The 22,461-nt window shown below is 40.0% G+C and overlaps 1 protein-coding gene across 6 annotated transcripts in view; it reads right to left on the minus strand.

Annotated features, from left to right (window-relative positions):
* Positions 1-22,461, minus strand: part of mast3b (microtubule associated serine/threonine kinase 3b) — a 45,664-nt gene that overhangs the window by 11,866 nt on the left and 11,337 nt on the right. For 2 of the 6 annotated variants that reach the window (XM_061682785.1, XM_061682787.1), the window contains 11 exons: positions 22,052-22,140; positions 18,311-18,383; positions 17,024-17,044; positions 15,467-15,545; positions 12,849-13,006; positions 5,035-5,110; positions 3,303-3,512; positions 1,356-1,457; positions 905-1,037; positions 531-592; positions 127-218 (listed from right to left, as the gene is read on the minus strand). In XM_061682785.1, the coding sequence (XP_061538769.1) occupies positions 127-218; positions 531-592; positions 905-1,037; positions 1,356-1,457; positions 3,303-3,512; positions 5,035-5,110; positions 12,849-13,006; positions 15,467-15,545; positions 17,024-17,044; positions 18,311-18,383; positions 22,052-22,140 (1,095 nt within the window). Of the gene's footprint in view, positions 1-126; positions 219-530; positions 593-904; positions 1,038-1,355; positions 1,458-3,302; positions 3,513-4,904; positions 4,996-5,034; positions 5,111-12,848; positions 13,007-15,466; positions 15,546-17,023; positions 17,045-18,310; positions 18,384-22,051; positions 22,141-22,461 lie in introns of those variants that run through there. The other 4 variants (XM_061682786.1, XM_061682788.1, XM_061682790.1 and 1 more) reach the window with 3 other exon arrangements.

The following is a 22,461-nucleotide window of genomic DNA, read 5'->3' on the forward strand; positions in this document are numbered from 1 at the left end:
ATGGATGCTCTCTAATGCCAGTTGACAAAGGCAATAAAAATATTTTGTTTCCACAAGGCAAAGAGAGATGGAACAGATCTTTAGGAGAATACAGAATAAGCAGAAACAATGGAGATTTCCTCTTACCCATAAGCCCCATTACTGATGAGTTTAATGGTCTCAAAATCGCTCTCAAAGGGTTTCCGTCGTGTTGGGGTCACAGCCTGAGGGGTTTTATTCTACAGTGAAAGCGGAAAAATTAGCTAGTGAAGTGCATTGAAACACACTGAGGGAGGAGTTCCGATTAAGTTAACCAGTGACATGCAAACGGTAATGCAAAATTAACCTACAGTTTGAAGCCAACTTGCCAATAACAACAGACATTTTTGCTCCATAATTTAAACTAATGTCAGGATTTTACCAGCAACTGTATTTGCTTATTGCACATTTGTAGAATTGTACACTTCAACAAAACATGTATCCTTAATTTTCCATCTTAAGTCACAATTATTGACACAGAGACATTTATAGAAAGACTTGGATGACATTACCTCGACGTCTTGTTCAATAGACACAGAGGGACTGCAATCGTACTGTTGAAGCTGTACCATGTCTACAAGTAAATGAAAGAAATTGGAAAATTAAGGCAAATAACACTCGGCCCTGTGGCATATGTGACATACTTCTGATATCCTTCAGGCACATGTTGTACCAATAAGTTTTCAAAATGACCTCCATGATTTTTGGATTCCCATAGCAACACTGACTTATTTTTTTTTAACTGAACTCTTCACATGCATTAAAGTTGCCGCTGGAGACGATACCTAGAAAGCTTAGAATGAAAGTGCAAATCTACGAGGAACCGGGCACCGATTCCTCTACCATTTACTGAGGTTCAAGAATTTGTGGGGGAGAAATTATTTACCCTCTAAAGGGTCTCGCGTCAAACCCAACTGGCTGATGATGTATCGAGGGATGTCTGATTTGATTCCCTGGCCGACTTTGGCGTGACCTTCTGCTGCCTCAAGCAAGTGGTAGAACTCTTCCGGATCAAACTCCTGCAAAAAGAATCAACATCTCATTAATTGATAGGAAGAATATGTATGTGCTGCTTTATGTAAATGTGAATATGCATCAATGTGCAATAAGTGTTTCTGGAAGCAAAATGTTAATCACATCATGGACAAATCATCTTCAGAGATTAAAAAGTGAGCACATTTCACCTCTAAAATGATGAGCTTTCCATTCTGGTGAAATAACATTTACACATTCAAGGAGGGAAACAAATTTTGGTACTACTTCACTGCGAGCTCACTTCAGCCTATTTCAGTCAAAGCCGCATAATTTTCAATTAGACATTCTCTGCTTCTGCTTACCAGACACTCAAGGAGGCGGGCCGGCCGAGAGATTATGATCAGGATTTTCCTCACCATCTGGATGATGACGGTCACCTCCTCACTTTCCGAGCGCTCGTAGGCCTGGAAAACAGCAAGGGAGCAGGAACAGAAAAATGTCAAGTTTATTTATATAGTGCTTTACACTTTATGACTAAATAATCAAGATGAAAAACATTGCATACAAATACTATAATATAAAGGAACAAAGTGGAGAAATAAATAAGCCCTGAATAATATAAAATATGACCACGTTTTACCACATAACTTAAAAAAAAAAAAAAAAAAAAGATACAAATTACAGTACAGGTGTTACAAGCAAACGGGTACAGCATTAAAAGAAATGTGAAGGAAGATGCTGTCTCAAATGTGACAGATGTTACGTCATTTTAAACAGAAAGCAAATGTCTGGATGGGTGACGTCTGAGTCAGTCAGCAATGGAATTTCTTCCAGATCTCTGGAGTCAGAATCTGAACTACTTCTTATCGACCCTATGCATGTCTTAAGCAAAACCCAGAGCTAAAAAGCTTACGTGGTTATGGAGAAAATTTATGAAAAATAATAAACAGTAATATGTCTTCTGCATTAGATGTCTGTATTATATATGCATAGAGCATAGTTATGAAAATACAGTCCTATAATTGTATTTCAGTGTCCCTCAGACCACAAAACAAAAAAGAAATGTTAAATCCAACGATGTATCATTATTACAAATTTGAGGCTTTAAGGCATATTAGCCTTATTCAAAGATTTGTTTGAATGCATGTTGAAGACAAGCATTTTTCAATGTATGCTGAGGTTAGATCATAAATCCTGCAAAAACATTATGTGTTTACATAATGAAATATACAATACGATTAGCAATAATGCCCACAATGACACTCCCCATGTGTTAATTGATAGTGCTAGTTGTAACGCAATACAACATCCATCCATCTTCTATAACGCTTATCCTCAATTGAGTCTATTAACCATCGATTCATCCATTTTCTATACAGTTTAGGGAGCTGGATCTTATCCCAGCTGACTTCAGGTGAAAAGCAGACTACATTTCAGACTGGTCGTCTGTCAGTCACAGAGTACATGCAGTGACAGACAAACATTCACACTCACATTCAGTCACTGAGTAGGAACTGAACCCATGCTTACTGGAAGTCAGGCAAGTGAACCACTACACCATCAGTGATGCCGAAATCCTTTATTTGCAAACTAAATTGGCTGTCTGGACTTCCTAGGTCCACATGTGTCAAACATGTTTTAAATTGTTACTCTTGGAGGAAAGGGGAACTTTTAGGTTCTGGAAAGCAAATTTTACCACGATATCAGAAACCCAAAAGGACTCAACGAATGAATCAATATAAGTTAAAACATTTTAAAGGTCCTGCTACACTTATGAGGCTAAGTGGTATAGAAAATGGATGGATGGGAAATTAATTGATAATGTTTTTATCAATTCCTCTTTTGAAACTGAAGCCTGTTCTTGACAAGGCACTACTTATAACATGAATCAATGGAATCCCAAACAAATGGTATTTTTACATTTTTTAGACTTCCAGTATTTGAATATATTCCCTTTGTTCAAATCTTAAAATCTGGCTATAATTATTAATTTCAATTCTTTCAAGCATTCTTTCAACAGTTATAAATGCTGTAGCAAAGGTAGCTCCGAGCTGTTGCAATTTCAACAAGCCGATTCGGTGTCTGTCAGGCAATTATTGAGCAATGGGCCTGACCGCATCCTGGTCAGTCAGGCTTCATCGATGCCCTTTCACAATGTCATTACAGCCAAGTGGCCGCCTGAAAGATTCACATGTAGGAGCTCATTAAATTGTGCATTTATTATACTTTATTGTCCAGATTTATGTAAATATCAATAATTGTACCTTTTGCATTAGTCAACCTGCTCAAACCACACACTGCATCCTCACCTCATGAAGCAGCTTTTCCAACTTTTCTTGCAGTTCAGCAAAGTAGCGAGATGTAACCAGACCTTTCTGGGACTTCTCCAAACAGTCACGAACCAACTCGACCAACTGGTGCTGGATGAAACCCAACACCCCATCGGCCAGTGGGAGGGAGCTGTCTGGAGAACAGTGGGTAACAATTTCCAACAATCGCTCCTCCATCTGGGCTGTGGCCTGCAGGCGAGAGAATACACATAAAATCCATCAACACATTTTAAAATCGAGCGGTAATTAAGATGTGTCACTTACTGCAACACTGAAATGTTTTGGTTGGCTTCATATGGTTGCCGATCACATAATGACTGACACATTTTGAACTGGCAATACAATGAACCGCCGGATTTTGCAAATTTGCATATTAGCATATTTTTTTAGCGTATCCTCTGTTATTTGCTGAAAAGGTCTTCCAGCTGCTGTTTTTGTGCTCAGGCCAAAGTAATAAAATTACTTTGCCCCCATTTGGTGAAATCTTGGTTATGTTATTATGTTTAATTATTGTTATTATTATTATTTAAGCGGCACGGTGGAAGACTGGTTAGAGCGTCAGCCTCACAGTTCTGAGGACAGAGGTTCAATCCCCGGCCCCGCCTTTGTGGCGTTTGCATGTTCTCCCCGTGCCTGTGTGGGTTTTCTCCGGGCACTCCGGTTTCCTCCCACATCCCAAAACCATGCATGAATTGGGGACTCTAAATTGCCCGTAGGTGTGAAGGTGAGTGCGAATGGGTTTGTTTGTTTGTATGTGCCCTGCGATTGGCTGGCAACCAGTTCAGGGTGTACCCTGCCTCCTGCCGGATGATAGCTGGGATAGGCTCCAGCACACCCGTGACCCTAGTGAGGAGAACCGGCTCAGAAAATGGATGGATGGATGGATGATTATTTAATAATAATTATCACTTATTATTATATTATTATAATTTTGTCATCTGCATCGCCCTGTTTTGTTGGCGGTTCTTGAATGCACCTCGTGCACCATCAAGAAAAAGTGAAAGTGTTTCTGCTTCTCTCCTGATGCAGTTTCTAATAACAGCCAATGTAGTCTACTTTGCTGTTACAATTTGCATGTATTGCCCTAACATTTATTATTGTGTATGAATGTCAAATGGTGAGTTTGACTGAATAATGTTTGTGTAAAGTGATAGTGCACATATTTGTCTGCTCATGTGTGCAGTCATGTCAGTTTGTGCATACTTGTTATTTACCCCACATTGCTAGCTAATACTTCTTATGAGCCTCATGTGAATGTGGTTTGTTTGTGTTGAATAGTTATTTATGCTAATATGGGTTCATGATTGTGCACAGACTACTTGCATGGCACTGGTGCTTTATGACCCTCTCCATTTAAGGTGCTTTAATTCCATCTTGTGGCATCTATAGGCAAATACAAAGCCGTTTTAAGAAGGGGCGTCAAATTATTATTATTCCGCTATTAGCGGCAGGGGTTCGATCCCTGTCCCCTGTAGCTGGAGTTCACTGTTAATCTTTATCATGCACACATCTCAGTTGGTTGACTGTTAGCATTTCGGGTGGAAATTGCTGCTCAAATATGAACATATTTTTAGAGCTCACCTTTGGAAATCGTTCTATGTAAACATGGTTCATCATGACTATCTCGTTGTCGAGGGAGACGTTTGATCGCCCCTGTTAGCATTTCAGGAGGAAATTGCTGCTCAAATATGAACATATTTTTAGAGCTCACCTTTGGAAATCGTTCTCTGTAAACATGGTTCATCATGACTATCTCGTTGTCGAAGGAGACGTTTGATCGCCCGGGGCTGCAACATCAACAATAACCAAAAATTAGATTGTTACATTTAAAAAGCTCAAGAGATGCGTTGACATTTACCAACAATATAATAAAGAAAGTGCGGCACGGTGGCCGACTGGTTAGAGCGTCAGCCTCACAGTTCTGAGGACCCGTGTGCATGTTCTCCCCGTGCCTGCGGGGGTTTTCTCCGGGCACTCCGGTTTCCTCCCACATCCCAAAAACATGCATTAATTGGAGACTCTAAATTGCCCGTCGGCATGACTGTGAGCGCGAATGGTTGTTTGTTTCTATGTGCCCTGCGATTGGCTGGCAACCAGTTCAGGGTGTACCCCGCCTCCTGCCCGATGACAGCTGGGATAGGCTCCAGCACGCCCGCGACCCTAGTGAGGAGAAGCGGCTCAGAAAATGGATGGATGGAATAAAGAAAGTTGCTTTGAACTGTAACACTTATGTAAGAACAAAGTCAACAAAAGAAGTTTATGTCGTGACATACAGTCCATTTATTCAATTCAAGACATGAAGGATATAATATTGGGACTTAACAAAATGTCAGCATTAAAGTTAATTGTTTTATCAGTCTCTATATCACATGTTAGAGCTGTTTTCACAGTCCTTTGCTTTCAGCCCACATGGATTCAAAACCAAGCAAAGTGGTACTGGTAATCCTAGCTAAGTTATGGTATCGCAACCAACAAATAACATACAATTTTCGCTATTTTCGAGTCGGTCGGCTAAGTGTATCGAGTCAAAAAAACAAGGGGACGCCTTATTGCCCTAAAAAAATGTAGAGACCTTAGCTGAATTCTGAAGCTAAATTTGACTTAAATTTTCTGGACAAAAAGCATTGTCATGGATAATTCAAGCGGCACGGTCGACACATCTGCCTCATAGTTCTGAGGCCCCAGGTTCAAATCTGGCCTCACCTGTGTGGAGTTTGCATGTTCTCCCGGTGCCTGCGTGGGTTTTCTCCGCGTATTCCGGTTTCCTCCCACATTCCAAAAACATGCATACTGAGTTAACTGATTACTCTAAATTGCCCTTAGGTGTGAATGCGAGTGCGAATGGTTTGTTTGTTTATATGTGCCCTGCAATTGGCTGGCGACCAGTTCAGGGTGTACCCCACCTCTTGCCCAGAGTCAGCTGGGATAGACTCCAGTACACCCGCGACCCTCGCGAGGATAAGTGGTATGGAAAATGGATGGATGATGGATGAATAATTTAATAGTCCGCTTTATTAGCAAATTTCAATTTCAAATCGCACTCAGTAGAGTGGAGACTCAGCTGTACAGTGGTGTGAAAAAGTGTTTGCCCCCTTCCTTATTTCCTATTTTTTTGCATGTTTGTCACACTTAAATGTTTCCTATCATCAAACAAATTTAAATATTAGCCAAAGACAACACCCGTAAACACAAAATGCAGATTTTAAATGGTTTTAATATTAAGGGAGAAAGAAAATCCAAACCAACCTGCATGGCCCTGTGTGAAATATTGATTGCCACCCCCTGCCACTGTAGTTTATCATACTTGAGTACAATTTCTCTAGCTACACCCAGCCCTGATACTGCCACACCTGTTCCTGACAAAGTGAAGTAGACCAAAAGATCCTCAAAAGCCAGACATCATGACGAGATCTAAAGAAATTCAGGAACAAATGAGAAAGAAAGTAATAGAGCTATATTATTGTGGAAAGATTATAAAGTCAGTTCTAAACTTTGGGACTCTAGCGAACCACAGTGAGAGCAATTATCCATAAAGGGCAAAAAGATGGTGAACCTTAACAGTGGTGAATCTTCCCAGGATTAGTCCGCCGACCAAAATTACCCCAAGAGCGAAGCTATGACTCATCCAAGAGGTCACAAAAGACTACAACATCCGAAGAACTGCGGACCTCACTTGCCTCAGTTAAGGTCAGTGTTCATGACTCCACCATAAGAAAGAGACTGGGCAAAAATGACCTGCATGGCAGAGTTCCAAGATGAAAACCACAGCTGAGCAAAAAGAAGACGCTGTTTGCTGAACAGAATTATTGATTGTGTATGCATGTGCGACACCATAGGGATAGTGCTAATTTTGCCATATCCACTGTCAAACAACAATAGAAACATCTGCAACTTACCGCAAGGTGTTTTCTCAAGTAAGAAATGGGATGGAATATTTGGGCAGTCACAATTTAAGAGCTGCATGATAACGTTGTTGTTTTTTGGAGTCTGTAAAATAAACAGCTCCCCCCCCCCCCCCCCCCAAAAAAAATTAGTCATTTTGATTGGGTCGCAAAGGCTACGTCCGTGGTCATGTGACTGCCTTGTGTCAATTGATTGGTGAAGAATGAGTCAATTTGATTGACTCGCGAAGGCTACGTGCGCGGTCATGTGACCGCCTTCATTCTTGCACACGCAAGAATGAATAAATAAAAGTAGCAAATGGCATGTCGATTATTGTAACAGAGTAAAAGTATCGATCCTTCTTCACATAAATACTCAAGTTAAAGTAAAAAGTACGGTGCATTTAAAGTACTCTGACAAGTACAGTTTATGGAAAATGTTACTTGAGTAAATGTAACTGAGTAAATGTAGCGCGTTACTGTACACATCTGTTTAGGGGGCAATCACTTTTTCACATTGGGCCATGTAAATTTGGATTTTTTTAAATCTCCCTGAGTAATAAAAACTATTTAAAAACCTAATTTTGTGTTTACGTGTCGTCTTTGACTAATATTTAAATTTGATTGATGATGGCAAACAAAGTGTGGCAAACATGCAGAGAGGGGAAAAAAAAAAAAAAAAAAAAAAGAAATCAGGGAGCAAACACTTTTTCCACACCACTCTAGTCCTCCGAACCAAGAAACAGCAACCACTGGATGGGATACTGGGTAAAATGAGGCACATTCTGAGTCATAAATCAACATATAAAACTGTACTGCACCCTCATTTTACTGTATTTTTCTTATTGTGTGAGGGTATTGGGTAACAACTACAAGGGACTGCACGATGCAAAAAAGATCCATTAGAATAGTCAACAATGTAGGTTACTGTGAACACACCAATGATCTTTTTCTTTTCAATTAAGATTGTGATTTGGGTCAGGGCATTTATAAGCATCGAGGTTCAGCCCTGAGCAATATAGAAATAATTGTTTTATATCTTTGAATTTTGTGTATGACCATAACGCCGTCTGAAAGAAAATTAAATTCAATTCAAATTAAATACTTCTGGCCTTCATGCTTTTGCACTTTTTTCTGTGTTTTACCAATAATTTGTAAAGTGAATTTGGGATTGAGGTTAGATATCATATACAAAAGACGCAACTAAACTTTAACCTTAAAACACTAAAATGTTATCTTCACTAATAAAATGTTTTGTTTTGTTTTGTTTTTAATCTAGCTTTCAAGTTAATGTGTGGTTTGACACCTGAGCTGCAAATTAAAACTAGTTTGGCGACACAATGGGACACTGTCCTGACCTCCTACTGACTACATCACTGCAGGGATTATGTAATAGTAAATTTCCATGTCAAACTCCATTTGTCTGCCCTGAAGTCCATTCACTTCGATCAAACTAAACATTCTAACCTAATCCCATATTTTGACACATAATTTTAGGTCAGTATGTAGTGAATTATTTACCGCCAAAAGCAGCATTTGGTTTTCAGCTGCACACGATGCTGTGTAAAACTGTTAAAAGCTGTTATCAGAATGAATTTCACAGATTTGGATACATCTGTTGTACACGTGTTTACTGTACATCTAAAGCAGGGGTTTTCTTCGAGCCAAACAGTGAATCACTGTCAGCTCTTACCTATTCATCGAGAGCCACATGACAGTGGATTTAGGAAGAAGCTGATGCATTTTTATAAAATAAAAACTTGGTTGGTCGAAGCTTTAAGCAGAACAGTTGCCAAGAAAACCTATCACATGCAAACATGCTCCCCAAGCATTTTTGTTGTCATGAAAGCCACCTCAGACTGCATGGCGGGTGCTGCAGCGCAATGTGGCGCTGAATCACTCCCACAATACTGAACCACCCCCGCCCCTCGACTACAGTACAACAGCGAGTTCCCTGCGGCACTCTGTAAGCCAGCTCGCCTACGCATGGCACACCGTGGTGCCAGAACACAGGGCACTCACTCAGGCATCATAGAAACAGAAGCAGAGCCAACACACAAAAGATGTCAAAAAAAAAAAAAAAGAAATCACACAGCGAAGCCGTTGGATCTCCACCTGCCTATGTGTACAATCAATGAGAAGCACACACACTGGACACTGGTTAATTTGTCTTAGTCAAGAAACATCTATTCACCCAAACACATTCTCTCTTTCCTGACATGAACAGTCAGTGTCACTAGGGCCCTTACACACAGAACATGCAATAATTGCCCCAATTTTTAATCCAACAATGAAATTTGTTGAATTGATTCTGGGTAAAGACCATGTTTCTGGACATTTCAATGTGATGAAAAGCTAAGATGTTAATAAGAGTTTTGAAGTTTATCAACAACCCCAATTCCAATGAAGTTGGGACGTTGTGTTAAACATAAATAAAAACAGAATACAATGATTTGAAAAACATTTTCGACCTATATTTAATCGAATACACTACAAAGACAACATATTTAATGTTCAAACTGATGAACTTGATTGTTTTGAGCAAATAATCATTAACTTAGAATTTTATGGCTGCAACACGTTCTGAAAAAGCTGGGACAGGGTCATGTTTACCACTGTGTTACATCACCTTTACTTTTAACAACATTCAATAAACGTTTGGGAACTGAGGACATTAATTGTTGAAGCTTTGTTGGTGGAATTTTTCCCCATTCATGCTTGATGTACAGCTTCAGCTGTTCAACAGTCCAGGGTCTCGGTTGTCGTATTTTACGCTTCATAATGCGCCACACGTTTTCAAAGGGAGACAGGTCTAGACTGCAGGCAGCCCAGTCTAGTACCCGCACTCATTTACTACGAAGCCACGCTGTTGTAATACGTGCAGAATGTGGTTTGGCATTGTCTTGCTGAAATAAGCAGGGGCGTCCATGAAAAAGACAGCATGGATGGCAGCATATGTTTCTCCAAAACCAGTATGTACCTTTCAGCATTAATGGTGCCTTTACAGATGTGTAAGTTACCCATGCCATTGGAACTAACACATCCCCATACCATCACAGATGCTGGCTTTTGAACGTTGCGTCCATAACAGTCCGGACGGTTCATATCCTCTTTGGCCCGGAGGACACGACGTCCCCAATTTCCAAAAACAATATGAAATGTGGACTCGTCGGACCACAGAACACTTTTCCACTTTTCATCGGTCCATCTTAGATGAGCTCGGGCCCAGAGAAGCCGGCGGTGTTTCTGGGTGTTGTTGATAAATGGCTTTTGCTTTGCATAGTAGAGTTTCAAGTTGCACTTACGGATGTAGCGCCGAACTCTATTTACTGACATTGGTTTTTTGAAGTGTTCCTGAGCCCATGTGATGATATCTTTTCCACATTGATGTTGGTTTTTGACACAGTGCCGCCTGAGGGATCGAAAGTCACGGGCATTCAATGTTGGTTCTCGGCCTTGCCGCTTAAAGGCAGTGATTCTCTGAACCTTTTGATGGTATTATTATTAAATTCCTTGCAATTGTACGTTGAGGAACATTGTCCTTAAACTGTTCGACTATTTTATCACGCACGTGTTCACAAAGAGGTGAACCTCGCCCGATCTTTGCTTGTGAATGACTGAGCAATTCAGGGAAGCTCCTTTATACCCAAACCTATTCCCTAACCCGACTGGTTAGAGCGTCTGCCTCACAGTTCTGAGGACCGGGATTCAATCCCCGGCCCCACCTGTGTGGAGTTTGCATGTTCTCCCCGTGCCTGCGTGGGTTTTCTCCGGGCACTCCGGTTTCCTCCTACATCCCAAAAACATGCATGGTAGGTTAATTGACAACTCTAAAATTGCCCGTAGGTGTGAATGTGAGTGCGAGTGGTTGTTTGTTTGTATGTGCCCTGCGATTGGCTGGCAAACAGTTCAGGGTATACCCCGCCTCCTGCCCGATGATAGCTGGGATAGGCTCCAGCACCCCCGCGACCCTTGTGAGGAGAAGCGGCTCAGAAAATGGATGGATGGATGGCTAGATTAATTCATGTTGTTCAGCAATATCTGAATTTACACATTTATAATTTTATTTATTTTTATTCTATTTGACATTGATACTCTGATTTAAAACAATCAGAAGTTACTCACTAATTACTCAGTATGTGAGTAGTTTTTTCACTTTTTTTACTCAAGTAATTATTTGGAGGACTACTTTTTAATTTTATTTGAGTCATATTTAAAAGTAACAGTATTGTTACTTGAGTACAATATTTAGCTACTCTACCCACCTCTGAAAGTACCTTACTAACATAACGTTAACCCTGTGGAGCGCTAGGTTTATGTTCATTATGACTACTGCCGAATTTGCGGCTAGTTTATTACGATGGCGACAACTATGCGTGCGACTAATGTGACTTATTCATACAGGGTTTATTTAATCTGTCAAAGGATAGCGCTGTGGAGTGAAGACGACGAAAATAAAAACATGATAAAGTTGGACAATACTGTGTGGTGGAACAAGGAAGTGTCGTTGACTCTTGCTTGATGGATAAAATATCAAGGCCCAGTAGTGCCTAATGTGCTCCAATATAGGTGTCTTAATTTTAGTTTGAACACTTCAAAAACTTATTAGCATTAAGATTATTTTTTCTTATTCCTAGTCAGCTGGTCTAAATACATAAATACACCCATGAACCTGCGGTATTACGTCACATGCTAAAATGCTACCTGCTGAAGTGAAGTTGCAAAACATACAAGGCTGTTTATGCATTTTTAAATATGTTTTTGATACAAGAAATGCCTCTTTTAAACTGAAAACTACATTTGTGTTTTTGTGCTTAAAATTGCCTCACTATAGACAAGAAAAAAAGTTTGTCACTATGCACATTGCACGTGAATTTTAGAAAAAAAAGTAAAAAAGGACACCAATTGGTCTTTCATTATTAATTTAAATGTCTTATTTTCTCTTGTTTATTCATCATTGCTCTTTAACCAAGAAAAAATAAAATTTTACCCGAACACTCAATTACTATTACACAAACAAATTTATGGATGCACTAAAAGTCACATCTTTAATTTTCCTCAACTCAATAAATAAATGTTCTAATAATCAAATTGAGACATTTTATCATTATACTACAAGTCTTTTCAATTAAGTCTATGTGCAGTATTTCTATGGATAGTTTATGAGGTGAGCTTGCTTGAGTTGAAGCACAAAAATTGTAATCTCAATCAATCCATCACCTAGCTGGTACAGGCACACACTAAAATAAATAGAGTAGCCATCATTATTAAGTGAGCTATAGGTCAAGTATTAGATTAGCCAAAGAGAGAAAGTGGCTGCATACTTGCGAACAGAAACGTAAAGTTAAGTAAAGTTGGACATTTTTCATTAGAAGAAGAGCAAAAATGTTCTGCTTCCATATCAACCTTTCTCTGGCATCTGATACAAAGTGGTTCAAGGCATGCCAACTACACGCAAGTACATGTTTGGTTGATTTGATTGGTCCGTAACGGATGTGGTAGCAATGTGAGGCCGTTGGTTATTTCCCGGTGGATTTGTTAAACAAACTGTTGAGAAGCAAACAATCTGGCTCATCTGGTTATACAGTAGTTATTTACACCAAGCCCTTGCATTCAGACTCTGTCAGTAATTTAGATGAGCTACCTCAGGCTCCGAGAGCGAGGTCGCATGACGGTCGTGGGCCGGCCATCCTCGTCGGTTATACTGTCTGTGCTGCGGAAGTGTTTGAAAAGGAAGTGTAGCTCATCTTGGGTTGGCTGATAAGGAAGCTGATGAAGGCGCTCCTGGGAGGATGACGAGGACTGCAGACAATACAGGGCGATATCAGTGAAGAAATCAATCTCATAGTAACTATAAAAATGGAACTGGAACATGATGCCCATTATCAACCAGTCAAACAGTACTCACTTTTTATACGCAATAACCATTTTTGTTAATTCAGTTTATTTATCACAGGTTAAATGAAAAGTAATATTGTACATGTTTTCCCAAAGACTCAATAGTATTGAAGACATTATTGTAGTCCTGTCTGAGCTAGCAGCAAATGTGCCATTGCTGCTGAAAACCACAAGCATGTGTTCAGACAAGTTAGGCCAACATCAAGTTAAAACAATACTCTGGGGAAATCCAAGCTGGCACACAAGCAACAGATAATACAACTGTGTAGAATCGTCATGGAAAATGAAAAAAACAAAAACAAAAACAACACACATCATAAAAGGGCCATTACAGGCTATGATTAACAATGGCATCAAGTGACAGGTTTAATGAAACGTGTAAAACTTATTATACACTGTGCAGAATGTGGTGTAGACTGCTCGCAGTGTTTAATTCTACATGGTACGTGTCCATGACAGACGGGGGAGTGGCATCTGTGAAGTCTCTTTTTAAACCCATGTTATAAAGAGGGCTGACAGGCACACTGATAAGCTCCATGAGGGGCTTTCTCACCGCAGGAACCTTTGCAGGAACTTCCCTAGCTACCCTGGTAGCTTGAGTTCCCCCTGTCTCCCCACTGAAAAAAACTACCAGGGTACGAAAGGTTCCCCCTGGATTATTTCATTCCTCCTGGCGGATGGGTTCTTCCAAGAGCTACCAGGAACTCTTTGAGGGGCGGGCTGCGCTGACGAATGGCTAATTGGTTGACAGACCTCTGTAGGAGTTTACTTTTTTGTTCACAGAGCTGCCATTATGCTGCGTTACGCAAGGCTCAAAACGAGGATTAAACACATTGAAAAGGAAAACTTCGAATCGCCTCAGCGGCAAGGTCCACCGCCGGCCGACTCGGTTGTGCTAAGGAGCGGAGGTCCGAGCCCAAGCGGGCGTGTGCGTCTTCCTCAGCCGAGGAAAGGGCGTGAGGCTTCCAAATACCGAGCTTTGTGTTTTCCAGCTGAGGACTCTGCATTGTCCTTACCGTATTTGAAATGTTAACCTGGCAGCAGACAGCAGAGTAAAACAAAGCAAAATAGAAGCAACTATATATACAAACTGTACAATGTGATATAGTAACAAGTTAAAATATCACATTTCTTCATAGCACATGGTGAATAAAAAGCCCATAAAACGCATGTGAGTGGATATTCTCTAAAGCTGGAGAACTTTCATGAAGAAAAATGTAATCATCTGAATGCCAAGACATTAGAAAAACTTATCTTTTTGAATAAATATATATAAGTAAATGTAGAAGCCTTCAGATGATTGTAGATGTGATTTATTGTTCTCAAATTTGTAGTGGAACTGTGTAAGGATTCAGGCTCATTTTCCATCTGAGAAATCACATCATCAGCCATCTGAAAGCTTCTTTTGCACAACCTATTTACGTATGTCATCTCAATAAAACAGAATAAATATATTCTAATTTTTTGAAATGTAACTGTATATAACAAACTTCCTACATCAAAGAATGTCTGCAACCAGGTTGACATTGCAAATGAAAATCGGTTCTCAATTGCCTCACCTGGATAAAGGGTTAGGCTTTAAAGGTATCACAAATATTTGAAATGTAGATTAAGATATAAAATAAGACTAGACCAGTAGGTGTCAGTAATGAGCAACATCAGCCTCATTACCCTGAACTAATTAGTGAGAATGAAACACAAACCACAGGGGCCACAGGAACCTTTTGCTACCAGGAACGGAAAGTTCCTGGACTGGTTGGTGAAAAAGCCTCTATTGTGCACACTGACCTTAGGTGTGTGTCTGGGTCAGACAATAAAGATCCTTATAATTGCAGCACGTTAGGGATGGACTGAGTGTGAAATCGTGGGTCCACACAGTTATGACTGTTGTAGTAACTGTTATAGTAACTGTTATGGGCCATTCACTACGGTTTTATCATTGGTCATCATTCAAATGCCAATAGTTCCCATATCTGAATAAACTTAAAATCACATCTCACTGTCACAATTATTTTTAAACAATGTTATAAAATCCATGATTAGTGGGAAATCACCCATACAATTCCTTAATAAGAAACAGCAAGGGGGCCTCTACACTCAACTTAATCCCTTCACAAACATTCACGCATACAGACTGTACGGGGCCACACAGATTGTGCCTACTACCTCTAACACTGCGTTCAACCGACTGGCTCAATGACTCATTCAAGCAGATGATGCTAGAAGACAATTAGCTAGCTGTCAACTCTGGCGTGGCATTTGGTGTCCCAAGCGGCATAAACTAATGCGCTATTGCGTTTGAACGAGGTGTTAGAAATGTATTAACAGAAGGATGGTACCATTTTTTGTGGGGTAGTTACTTACTGAAACAGTGGAGCTTGGTGGGTTGGTTCCATAGCCCGACGAGGGGAGGGATGCCAGGGACCATCTACGGCCCTCAGCTCTGTAAAATCACATTAGCCACTGGTTAGCATTTTATATGTAAAAAACCTTACATAACACACCATGTTCTGTTGCTACAGGAGCATCTTTTTTTAATTTCTTGTCACATATTGTATGAAATATGTTTTTTGTTATCACTCCATTTTTCGTTCGGATTATACGCAATAACCTCATATAGAATCCAAACCACGTCATTGATTACACCTGCAGAATCTAAAGATAGCAGTATTGACACTAATTCTAGGTTTCAATTGACATGGTCAGAGATTAATTCATTATTAATATGTTTACAATGTGTTTTAGTGTTCAAATGTGTTGCGCTGTGAGGTGTTTCTAATGTTTTTTCTCCATCACCTACCTGAAATAAGGGAAGCAAAACCCCTGACCATGCTGCAGTGCACAACTAAAAGAAAATATGCCTTGTCCTCAATGTTTTTAATACGGCTTTTGGATTCAAATTCGTAATTTCTCATGTATAATATGCATCCCCCACCCCAAAAAATAAAAATTAAAAAAATCGAGTGCGAATGGTTGGTTGTTTGTATGTGCCCTGCGATTGGCTGGCAACCAGTTCAGGGTGTACCCCGCCTCCAGCCCGATGATAGCTCGGATAGGCTCCAGCACGCCCGCGACCCTAGTGAGGAGAAGCGGCTCAGAAAATGGATGGAGTATTATACATAGGTATAAGGAAAATGAAAAAAAATTGTGTCTCATATAATAGACGAATACACCACTACCTAGGGGTTGTGAAAAAAAGTGTACTTTCATTCCAATATGATGTAATGTCTAAATGTATACATTTATAAATAATACAGTAAACTTTCGCTGCTCACAGAGGGCCCGGTGCGTTCGGGGAGACAGTCAGATGGACAGACAGACAGAGTGAGCACGTCAACTGTTGCGTTTGGTACGTTTTGCTCTGATGTTTCTGCCATTGACTACGCCCCACAGTAGCGTTGTTTTGTTCTTTCACAATCAAGCCTAAGATAAACAGGTCATTGAAGACGCTACAGTGCTATTAAAATGTTATACTCCCCATATCATTCAGCATTGATTTGAGTCAATCACTGTCTTTGTTCTTTGTTAGTATGACAACTGAAGTAGAAATGCATAATGCGGTAGCGACACGAATGTCAGTGCATGCACACAGAGCAGAATCTTTCTTTGCAATACCTAATAAAATACGGATAATAATTCAGGTTTGGTGCAAGCAAATCGATTTTGCGCATTATACAGAGGTAGAAGCGCATTCCTGAATTTGGGGGTGCATATAATAGTCAAGAGCGTATTATACATGAGAAATTACTGTAGATCGTATGGGTGTAATGGCCAGGGAGTATAATTCTTTAATTTTCCCCAAAGGATGAATAAAAAAATAAAATAAAATAAAATAAAATTAAAAAAAAAAAAATGTGTATATATATATATAGTAGTGCTTTGTATATAGGGTTTTTCTATCCCACAAGAAAAATAAGGTACCTGTCCGCACGAGCCAAGTGACTGAGACGGAAGCAGAGGAGAGAAGAGAAGGAAAAAAAGAGTTACAGTGAGACTGCGGACCAGTGCAAATGCTCCTGTGACCTCTGGGATTCAACTGAGAAATTCATCTTGACAATGTTGCCATCCTTGCCACTTTGCATTTGTCCACATACTAAAATTATTCTCAGGAAGCATTTTATGTAACAGAAATAGGGGGAACTTTCACAACATTTGGCATGTATCCAACACACAATTCAACTCAACATAACACAACAGTCCGAGGTAAACGCACGATCAGACAAACTCCACCAGCAAGCTTGAAGAGAAATATAAAATCCAAGAAAAGTTCACGACGACTGACATTCCTTGACAATGATTAGTGTTAGTGAGGCCAAAATGAAGTGTTTTCATTAAAAGATAACTTCCAGAAGTCTGTAGAAGAAACATTGTGAGCCAATTAAATAGCTATAAAGGCTGACACTGTGTAGTATAGAAGTTCATTCACAGTAGACCACAATATGATTATCCATGTATTTCAGTCATTGCATTGTGACTTCAGCTTCACAAGGTTTGGCAAATCCTGGGAGTTGTATTGCTCAGTTTTTGTTAGGTTGTTGCTAAGTGGCTTCAAGGTGCCATCCCACTTTTAGCTTCACTTGTAGGCTACACATGCATGCAAGGAAAGCATGTTGCCATAGGAACTGGGTTGAATGCTGTGTGAGTGGGCTTCAGGGTACCATCTAACAAATGGCAGCACACTGCACACTCATCCTCGCCTGGAAGATCAGGCAGACAGCAAGGTATGCATGCTCGAGGCTGATGAAACTTATTATCTTTTTCATTATCGACCCTTAATCAATCATGTGAATTGGTTCACTTGAGTTTAAACTGTTAAATAAAAAGGCTTGTAAGCACACTATGGACTTAAAATAGGCAGTTTCTGTTGTGATCTTTTTTTAAAACAATCCAGCAAATGCTAAATTCACAACACATTTAACAACTAGCCACCCAATTGAGAATAAAGCCCTGCAGTTGAGCAGTTTTGGGTAGGCAAAGAATGTAATTTGCTGCTGTTAAAGTAATCAAACTTGTTGACCTTGGGCATAATTGAAAAACTAATAATAATAAAAAAATAAATCACGCAGTGATTGTTTTATATAATTCAATACACCAATTAAAATTACTGAAAGATTATTAAACAGGTATTTGTGACATCAAATATGGAGCCTTTAGATGTCACAAAGTATCTTGAAATACTTCAGTAAATGGGGGGCAATACAGATATACCTTCGTGCAAATGGAAAGTTGAGGCAGGCACTAGTCGACACATTCCGGGGGCTGTCCAGTGGGCTGCTTGCAGCTGAAAGAGGAAGGACTTCAAGTTACTATTAGTTGTATTCACACTTTTATTAATAACTGACACAGGGGAATTAAAGGAAATCTAAAGATACTGCAAATGACTACATGGCAGTGTTTATTCGGTGACTTCATTGTTATACACAGACCCTCAATCGCTACAGAGACAAGCACCTCTGAATGGTATGACACATCATCTTGGTATTACTTCTCCAAACATTCCAGAAGCCCCTATTTATGTCTAGCCATAATTGGAAAGTGGGGGTCTGTCAGACCAAAGGGGTTGAGCACCATTTTGAATCTGAGAAATGGAGGCGATTAGAGACTGATTGCACTCTATCATGATATAATCCTTGACATATTGCACATCTGCACACTGTTGGCATGAGCAGCCTCGACTCCCAAGACTTTCCAGTGAGTGCAGCTGCTTGCAGCATTAAGTGGAATGTCAATAATATTGTTGATTCAGAAAGCAGCCACCCCAAATTATCGGTTCACTCTAAATTAACGACCCGTCAATGTGACCTCCAGACATAGCCTGTTGTACCATGATGGGAAACACACTACAAGTTTAGTCATGTAATTATGATCACTTCCAAAATAGTAAAGTGAAAATCCCAAATTTGGGCACAGGTAAAGTTGTACATTCTGGAATTTTACCCCCATAAAGCCCACAAAACTTTAACTGACCTTTGTTTCAAAAAGGATCGCTCCATTGTATCCCAAAGTTTTGATGACATAGCTGCAAGAGGGGGGAGTGAAGTCAACTGCTAATGTTAACTGCAAGCGTTAGCCACAGGTTGATAGGTTAGTTGCTATACATGTCGCAGCGTGTTATGTAAAAGAAAGTGATTTGTTTAATATCGTGATATATATCTATATCGACCAATATGATGAAAAATATTGTGATAGGATTTTTAGTGAGGTTAGTTAGTGCACAGTCATAGCCATAAATGCAATTTTACTATTAATTGGCCTAGTAACGTCTTTCTGTGTTTTAGTTTTCGGTCTTTGTTTCCTCATTTTCCGTTTCGGCCGTTTCATTTTGGTGCATCGCTGTAGAAAGTGATACACTGTGACTTGTGGGGATTAAAGCAACAACTAGCAAGAAGATTATCTGTGACGTGTGTAATTCATTTAGATAGGCTAAAGTACACATCGTATGTAGTTTATCACAACAGCTGCTACCACCACTGAAGTGGGTCAGTATGTGCATGACGTATAAATGACATAAATGGTAACCGTGTCCTTTGGAATATTCAGTGATTAACTCCGTAACTGCCTTCAACGAGGCTGCTTTCTTGTGTTACGCAAAAACAGGATTCTGCTCATTTCTACTCCCTTTGTTGCAACAGCATTTGGACACACTTTGAACTGCTTTTTGCTCAGTTTGACGCTGCAAACCCGAACCTACTCCAAATGACTGACGAAACTGCACCACTTCTGTAAAGTAGCTGCCGTGTCAGTGCGCTTCAGCCGGGACCCGCTTTGAACTACAGAAGTGTGGTCACTGCATTTGTGACCCTTATTAAACAATGCTTTATTTCTGAATTCATATGTTCATTGTGTGCAATGACAAATATTTTAATTCTAATTTACAGTGGACTGTATAGCTAAATTTACAGACTGTATAGCTAATTTACAATGGACTGTATAGTTCCTTGCTTTTTAGCCTTCCCAAAGTGCAACCATGTTTAATTGGCTGTCTATAGAAGACAAAAAACAAGTTCTTACAGGAAGGTGTCTTATTGAAGTCCTACATTACACTTAAATTGTCTTGTACAAAAGCAAACAAAACATGGTATTGCAGTGGAGTGCCAGTTGCAGAAATTTGCCACCAGAGATATTATTGTGTGGTCTCAAAACATCATACTACTTTCCTGAGGTAATCTGGGCAGCAGACATGCCAAGTCGTAAATGCTCAGCAGGAGGATGCTTGCAACTAAAGATTAGAAAATCTTCTTTGTTCCTCAGCTGGTTTCGTATTTTAAATGTTAAATTACCACAGACAAGGTGCCTGTCTCTGAGTAATTTGAACTAGCAAATAAGTTAGGTGATTAGTCAATGTAGGCCGAGTGGTTTGTGCCTTGCAAATAACAGCAAAAACTTAAGGCCTGACACTGTCTAATATCTTATTAATGGGCCCAATAGTTTACGAACTGTAACCTTGGGAGCTCATACTCGGGTTTCTTGGAATCGCTGATGTGTTTCTTTATAACGCGCTGACACCTAAAAGTTCCTATTCTGATCTGTGGAAATGGGAATTCTGAGGAGGGTTGGAGCTGAAGCTCGTATTTTGATTCCCGGTTTGTCGGGAGAGCCCAAAGAGGACGTGAAAGTTGTTGGGAAGGCAAGGCAACGTGGCAGGACAAGACCATACTCACCCTTAAGAGATCTTGGCGTGAAATCAGAGCCAGTGCTCATTTCTAGCGCGTGTATCAAAATGTTCTGAAATAGTTTGGCCACCAACGTGCTGAGACGCACAGATCAGCCGATCATGCTGAGCTCAAATTACGAGAAATGGAATTGGACTGGTTCAACTATAAACCAACTGCTTCCACTGACACGTCCGACTGCTCTTTAAGTGACAAGTAAATTGCAATAAAACAGAAGAGTGTGTGTGTGTGTGTGTGTGTGTGTGCGTGCGTGCATGGTTGCTGCATCTTACAGATAAATAGTGTATTAAGAACCAGAGAGCCAACAGATAAATAGTGTATGAAGAACCAGCAAGCCACCACACTCGATTAGGTGTCACATGAGAGTAAAACTATTTTCGAGAAGGTTATTGTCATCGCATCATCTGTTGCTCTACTTTTTGGCTTTAAGATAACGATGTGACTGTCTTGTTTTGTAATAAGGAGAACAGCATTTTGCCCTGTCATCTTAGATAACCTACCGTATTCCCTACGAATAAATATGATCATTATATTGACCGAGCAGTATTTGTCAGTTCAATTCCATTTACATTTTTCAACACCCTTCTATTGGGATACCGGCCCCAGTAATACCCTTTGTATATCAGATGGAGCTCAACCTACTGCTGTCCAGTGATTGGTCAACAGGGAATTTTTCATTACTGTGTTAAGAAACTAATAACACCATTGAAAAAGACAGTGGATTCAAATGGAGAAAGGAATTCACGGTGCTATTGTCACTACTTTATGGAAAGTGACAGCACATGGCATTGGTCTGTGTTGCAGTCATCTTCTCCATTTAATTCGTTGGTGGCATACACACTATGATGTCACACTATTGATGTAGATGATGCAGCCGTAGGCATTCTACCTTCCAACGTAACGGAAAATGTAACCCTGCTCAGAATTTACTGACCAACACTGGACCATGACGAACGGAACTGAACTGCTTGGTGAACAACCTCTTAGTGTTACTATTCAGAATTGTGTGTAGTAAACATAGATGTTGTTTATGATCAATCTTTTAAAACATGAAGGGTTTTACTTTGGTTTCACAAATACTCAAGCTTGTCAGCATACACGGTTATGTCTTAAAAGCAGATAATTTACAACTGTAGTGTAGGGTAAGCAAACCCCTCCCCAAAGAAAAAAAAAAAGAAGAAAAAAAAACGTTTTAGGACAACAAAGCTAAGATCAACCCCAACAAAGGCATATTCTGTGTAGGTGCTACTGTTGCAAATCAGAGCATGGCTCTTACCTGTGTGGACTGAGAGGGGGGAGAGAGGTCGGGACAAAGTGGGTGATGGCGTTCCGACACAGAGGCTCTTCCTGTTGTTGCTGCGACAGCTGGAGCACAAACAGGAGAAAAATCTACACCTTCTCTCAGCACACAACAATCAATGTTATGATACCTAAACCAATTCAAACATATATTCATAAAAATTGAGTCCATAGTTTCCATATCAATGATACTTTATTTTCAGTCTTAGGGCCCTAGATATCTTAATACACTTTATAGTATCTTCTTCTTCGAGGGGTGACTACTGTTGCATCACCTGGAGATTTGGATGTTTCCACAACTAGCTAGATGGTTCCCCACCACACGGGAACGTCGCTGTTGGGAGATTTCTCAATTAGCATCTACCAAACAGATTGATGGACCGTGCT

This window comes from Phycodurus eques, chromosome 8, assembly GCF_024500275.1.
Source record: "Phycodurus eques isolate BA_2022a chromosome 8, UOR_Pequ_1.1, whole genome shotgun sequence".
In the NCBI taxonomy this organism is placed as follows: Eukaryota; Metazoa; Chordata; class Actinopteri; order Syngnathiformes; family Syngnathidae; genus Phycodurus; species Phycodurus eques.